The 6,633-nt window shown below is 43.4% G+C and overlaps 1 protein-coding gene across 1 annotated transcript in view; it reads left to right on the top strand.

The window, feature by feature from the left end:
• The first annotated feature begins 1,965 nt into the window (after positions 1–1,965).
• LOC103731649 (cystatin 10-like) overlaps positions 1,966–6,633 on the top strand; it is an 11,699-nt gene continuing 7,031 nt past the window's right edge. Inside the window, exon 1 of the mRNA XM_008830027.1 lies at positions 1,966–2,214. Coding sequence (XP_008828249.1) covers positions 1,966–2,214 — 249 coding nt within the window. The remainder of the gene's footprint in view (positions 2,215–6,633) is intronic.

Here is a 6,633-nt window from a genome sequence, read left to right as displayed (position 1 = left end):
ATTTTTCACAGAAGCATTTCTTTTTTTAGCACAGTGGATGAGATTACAAGGAGTAATGAAGCTCGGTGTTTCTTGAAGATACCCATCACCGTTTTCACTCCTAGGATCATATGTGAGCTCAGTCAAGCACTGTCCTGGGTTTTCAGCTGTGCCAACCCACACAGTACCCAGCTGACAATGTCCTTCCACCTGGAGAAAAAAAAAACCCTAACAGTTCTGTTAAGAAAAAAGCACTGTAGTCCCTAAAAATGTTCCTGCCTCAAAGGCCAAGGCATATACCAGTACTTCAGGATCTGTTTACAGGAATTGTAGGTAGAGTCTGTTTACAAGTAGAAGAACAAGTCTCCGGGCACAGAAGGAGTCTGGCCAGGGCAGCATGGACATAATCAGGGACAGCAGAAGCACCATGGAGCTTTCTGAGGTCAAGTCCATGTTCTAGGTTTGTTGGAGGGGTAACACTGCTGTGTGCACTCACGAAAATTCCTTTGCATACGTAAGATTGAACACGTACAAACCCCATCCTATTCCTGCTGAGTTGGGAAAAACACTTACCTGGTGTCCAAAAAGAGACGGAGTGCCAGAGCTACAGTGGGGCTCCCCGGAGGAGCAGCAAGAGCCCTCCATGTGCTCTGACATTCATCCTCAGCTGTCTGCCCTCTCACCAGCGTGACCCTACCCCTGTCAGTGTTCACATAGCTGTCGGATGTGAGTCCCCCTTTTCCCTGCTCAAACATCCTCCAGTGTTCCTGTTCCTAAGAGGCAAGTGTACTGTACCTCATAGTCATTCCTTCTACCTCGGACTCCGATTTATTGACTTAGGCAGGATCTCTTGTCTTTGGGGATCCTAACAGCCCTCCAAGCCAGTGTTCAGTAGAACCCATCTCTTTCTTCCCTTTTGTCCAATTTCCAGCAGGCAGAGTGCTGGCAATTTCTTGTTCTTAATTCGCGCTCCCCAGAACACAGTGAAGCTAGGCTGTCCTGTAGCCTCCTGTACACATAGTCACAGAATGTTGGGAATGAGGCTGTCTGAATGGCTAGCTGCCTTAACGTTACAGACACTTACAGAATCCAAGGACTTAGAATGCATATAAGCCAAGAATGTCAGCTATCTTATTAAGAATTATTCCTATATGTTGAGATAACATTTACTATTTTAGGTTACAAAAAGATACTGAAATTATTTTACCTATTTCTTCATACACTTTAATGTGCCTACTAGAAAATTTAAAATTATACAGGAATTCATTTGGCATCTATAATGGGCAGCCTGCCATATCTTGTCCAGGACTCAGTCACCAGCATCTGTCTCTCCCTTCTAGAGGGTCTGGCCAGGGAGAAACCCCAGGAGCTTCATTTACTAACTGTCATGATTGATGCCATTGAGTTGTAAAAAGGGAATCCTTTGTCCTTTTCAAAATAAAAGTAACTCAATATATTTGGCAAAGAAATTTTTCAGGAAAGGACACCGGTTGTTCCTGGAAGGAGATTTCCGGGCCCTGACAGCATGGATACTCTTGACCGGCAAGGACCTCAGGAAACCAAGTTCTCCCCCACTTTTCTGGAGAAATAGAGTTTAAAAATCACAGGCTTTGGGGGGCCAGGAGGGTGGTTACCCCTTTGTGGAGATAAGGGTGATCTGAGCTTGGAAGCTCTCAGCAGCAAAACCTGTGGGGATGGAGCTGAAGGAGAGGACCTAAGTGGCAAAGTGGAAGGGCAAAAGAGACAGGAGGAAGTGCCAGGCCTGGGGGTGGGGTGGGGGAAGGCCTAGAGGTAGAAGGAGGGGAGGATCAGAGAGGACTGGGGCTGGTAGGGAAGGGGCGGAGCCAGGGATGGAAGAAGGTGGGGTAGAGTGAGGACATGGCCAGACCAGCCCAACAGATTAAAAAGCCAGGTGTCAAATCAGAATTCCTCTAGACCATTCCCTCCCCCACCTCCTGCTCTACTGAGTTGCAGTTCTAAATGACCATGGCCAGTCCACTGTGCCCTGCAGTGCTCCTGCTGGCTGCCTTTGCCCTGATCCTGGCTCTGGCTGTGAACCCTGCAGTCAGTATTAACTCTAAGGACAAGCAGGTGGCAGTGGGTAGAGTGGAGGAGGCTGACCCCAATGACCAGGAGACACAGAAAGTGGTGAACTTTGCTGTCAAAACTTACAACGATTTGAACAATGACCTGTACCTTAGCCGGCCAATTCGAGTGATGAGCGCCAACCAGCAGGTGTGTGTCTAGCCCATGGGCAAGCTGGGTGGGTTTGTCCTGCAGAGGCGTTACTGCTGTCTCCCCCCCCCCACCTTTATTCCCTCCTCCTGCCTCCACTCTTACATCCCTCCAGGAGACAGTGGACTTTCATTGCAGGTTAGTACAAATTGAACCAATACATAAATATACCCCTGCTTGCCATATCCAAGCATTTTCCGTAGCTCACCCACCCTAACCCTTCATGAGTGTGTTCAGGATTGTCCCCAGTGGATTAGCCTGGAACGTGGCCAGGCAGTGTAGGTAAGTACCTGGTACCTCAGCTCTACTTCCCAGCGCAAGTTGGCCAGAAGCATAGAAGCATGAAAGTTGTCACCACCCTGGTCAGAACCCATCATACTTATCACCTACCACCAGTTGCCTGTGATCAGTGTGAAATACTATCTAAATGGCTATGGAGAACAGACTCCACCACTACTCTCACTGGATTGTCTTTGAAATACCCTTTCCTTTCAACTTTTTAAAGTTCTTTCACAATTGTATTGCATACGTACATACATATGTGTATATTATACACATGATGCATTTTGATAATTTTCTTCTTTTGACATAAGAGAGGATTTTCAGAGTAGCCACGACAATTGCACAGGCATCCATGTAGATCCTTCACCCAAGTGCTAATGATTATGTGAATTTATATTTTTGAATGCTTTGAAAATGAATACTTCAGTGAACGCTTCTTGAAAATAGAAGCATTCTTTACCCGAGCCTGATTCCATTTAGAAAATCAAGAATCAACAGACACTATTACCTCACTCACAGACTCACCCAGTTTGCAGTGATGGACATTCCCAGCAGAGGTTGATGACCTCATCCAGTCCGCTCTGAATCCTTTCCTCTGACAGTCTCCGCTTAGCTTTCCTGATTTTAGCCTGTGGAAGGGTCCAGCCAACTGTGGCAAACATTCATGTGCTGCTCAAAGAGATTTTGCTCAGCCATGGACTACATGTAGCCCTGGGGCCCTCCTAGCTTTTGCATGTGCTTTACAATGCTGTACAGTGCAATCTATTGGGGACACATATCTCAGAAGAGCTTTAACTATAAATAACACATGTACAGACTGGTGCTAATCTGGTTATCCTAATGTTTCCTCAACGTTGATGCTAGTCACCTAAAGTCATCTAAGTAGGTGATATCAAGCTTTCATGAGAAGCCTTGCTTCCCCTTTACATGGTGGCCCTGAGTGTCCTTTGGAAGAACCTTGAAGGCTGGCATCACTACACTGAGAGGAGGGTATCTTGGCCAATAGCCTATGAACACATCTACATAGGAAAGACCACCCTGGACTCTGCCTCTTCCAGCAGCACAGAGTCAGTCTCATCAGCAGATAGTTAGCAGGTGGAGAAGGGGTCTAGAGCCAGCATCAAGAGCTGCTAGATCCCAAAGTCAGCTTTGAAGGAAGGCTGGAATTCATACTAGATGGCCTGCGTACCACTTTACTCAACATATAGCAATGGAGCTGCAAAACATTCCACACATGTGTGTAAAGCTCATTTCTTTCTCTTCCTGAAAATTCAAATGACTCACAATCGGCCCCATGTCTCCTGCTATGGCAAGCATTAGTTTTACAGCCTTGAGTAGAATATGCATTTCCTACTTTCCAAGTGTCATGGTTCTTCCTGGACCATGTACCCCCTTAATTGTCATACTAATTTGCAGGGAAAATGGGATGTTGTAGACCATTGAGTCTGTGATATCATTTTACAAGCAGGAGATCCAGAGCCAGAAGAATCAAGCGCCTTGCTATGGTTTCACCAGATAAGACCTGGAGCCCTATCTCCAGGTCTCACAACCTGTGCTCCTCCACATTTCTGAAGAGTTTGATCTGGGATGCCCTTGCAGAGGAAGGGTTATACCCTAGTCTTTAATCACAGATAGAAGACATGTAAGTGTGTGACACACTTGAAAAATATCAAGATAGACAATCACACTGAAAGATGAGGCATTTAGTCATCTTTCTTTTTGCATTCTCATGTGTTAGACATCCATATCTTCCTGTCCAAAGAGGAAAAACATCTTTGTAAGTGGAAGGAATTGGTTCTTCATAGACTGTGTGCTGTTACTGAGATTAGGCTGAAGTTAGTCATCATTCTAAGGCTTTTAAAAAATTACTTATTGCATTTTATTTTATTTTATTATTTTTTAGAAGAAGCATTTCATTACAGCTTTAACATACTCAATAACAATTTCCAGAGCAATGATGCTTCTCTTTCAAAAGTGGCTATAAAAATTTTTAGATTCACTGTTGAATTAATACAGTTATACAATAGTGAACTCAGTATAAACCCTGTAAGACATAAAATTGAATGAGTTTTTAATCTTTAAAAAGAGATCTCCATTTCATTTTAAAATATACTGTTTCTTACAGAAAGACTCATTGTTTTTGCTACTAACACTGAGATGTTGGCACATGCATCTCTAATCTGTATGTATCTGATTATTACTAGTCATAATCGGTTGCACTCAGATCCTTGGCACCTGTGTATATCTATAAAGCCTTCGGGTAGATTTCAATGGTAATGTTTATCACCTCTACTAATTAACATGATGTAACTTTTTATGCTTCCTCCTCAAATGTAATTCATTTTTTAAAAATTTGTTGACTTTTTAGGGTGTGTGTATATCACACAGAACATCCCATTTTATTCAACTGTACACCCACTTCCCATATGGCACCTTCCAATACCCTCCCTCTCCCCACTAGAGCACTTATACCCTGTTATCCCTGCTAATATCCGCTGTCATGTCAGCACCCCCAGCCATTCCCCACTACTCGTCCATCTGGTGATTCTAGTCAGCCTATCTAGAGGTCTTTGTTTTAGGAAGGTCAGCTGTTCCTCATCTAGCAGCAATTGGTTGTCAATATACCTTCAGATAAGATTGGGGTCTGCTGTTCATTTTCCCAGTTCTATGCTGGGTTACTATATGGGAGTCTTTTGGGGCACCCTGGCCAACAACTCAAAAGAAGGTATCTCCTATCTGGAATTGTTTCTTATTATGTAGCCTTTAGCTATGTATATGGACTCTTATGAAATTATATTGGCTCCTTTAACCTTTGGTTGTACTTTCCTTTTAGGTGTTTAAGGCTATACAGTTGGCCCAGATAAACCAATTTATTTTTACTTTTAAGGCCATTTGAAGATCTGTTCCTCAGGGGTCACATGGGCTTGGGAGGAGCCTCTGGCTCCTTTCTTTTACAAGTTACACCTATGTGAAGATAAGTCAAAGGTTCTGCTCAACCATGGCTGGCTACGCTTGGAAGCATGGAGGAAAGTATTCCTCTGTGTTGACCCTCCTCTTTGTAGACTGGACACTGGTTCAAGTCCATCCCGTGGGGTCTCCTCAGCCTCTTTGATCAAGAGGACAGGTGACCCATCACAGTTACAGGACATTTGGGGAGATGCTCATAGTCCCCTGGAACTAGTCGACCTAAGAGGGGAAGGAGCAAAAACTGTCCTTTATGTCCCTCTGACCAAATTAGTATAGACCTCAAAGTATGTCTGTTAAACATCCAAGAAGGTTAGTTCCACCAATCTGGTACTTTTAATTACTGTGTGCCATTTGTCAGTAGGTTGTTGGACTAATATGGTTCCCTCTGGTTTTTAAAACTAGCTAGGCATTATTTATCTCTCGCATTGACTAACCCCTTCATCATGATTTCCCCAATTAAGGTGCCCCCGTTTTTCCCCTTTCTCCCTTAATAATACCTTTTGGGTTTATGCCAAGGAGTGGTATAACTGGGTCAAATGATAGGTTCATTTGTAGTTTTTTAAGAGTTCTCCACACTGCTTTCCATAGGGGTTGAACCAGTTTGCAGCCCTACCGGCAGCGGATGAATGTTCCCCTTTCCCCACATCCTCTCCAACATTTGGTATCATTTGTTCTCTTGATCTTAGCCAGTCTGACTGGGGTAAGATGAAATCTTAAAGTGGTTTTAATTTGCATTTCTCTAATTATTAGTGATGTTGAACATCTTTTAAGATGCTTCTTAGCCATCTTTACTTCTTCTTTTGAGAACTCTCTGTTCAGCTCCTTAGCCCATATTTTAATTGGGTTATTTCCTGTCTTGATTCTCTGATTTTTGAGTTTGTTATATATTCTGGATGTTAAACCTCTGTCAGATGTGTGGCTGGTGAAGATTTTCTCCCATTCTGTGGGTTCTCTTTTCACTTCCCTGGTTGCCTCCTTTGATGTACAGAAGCTTTTTAGTTTAATGAGGTCCCATTTGTTGATTCTTGCCCTTGTTTCCTGAGCAATTGATACCAGTTTAGAAAATCGTTTCCTACACCTATATCTTGTAGGTTTTCCACAATATTTTCTTCTAACAGTTTCAGAGTTTCAGGCTTTACATTGAGGTCTTTGAGCCATTTGGAATTGACT

Source organism: Nannospalax galili, unplaced genomic scaffold (assembly GCF_000622305.1).
Source record: "Nannospalax galili isolate Female #2095 unplaced genomic scaffold, S.galili_v1.0 scaffold1174, whole genome shotgun sequence".
Classification (NCBI taxonomy): domain Eukaryota; kingdom Metazoa; phylum Chordata; class Mammalia; order Rodentia; family Spalacidae; genus Nannospalax; species Nannospalax galili.
Note: the sequence above shows the minus strand (reverse complement) of the source record. Positions and strands in the feature narration are given on the sequence as shown.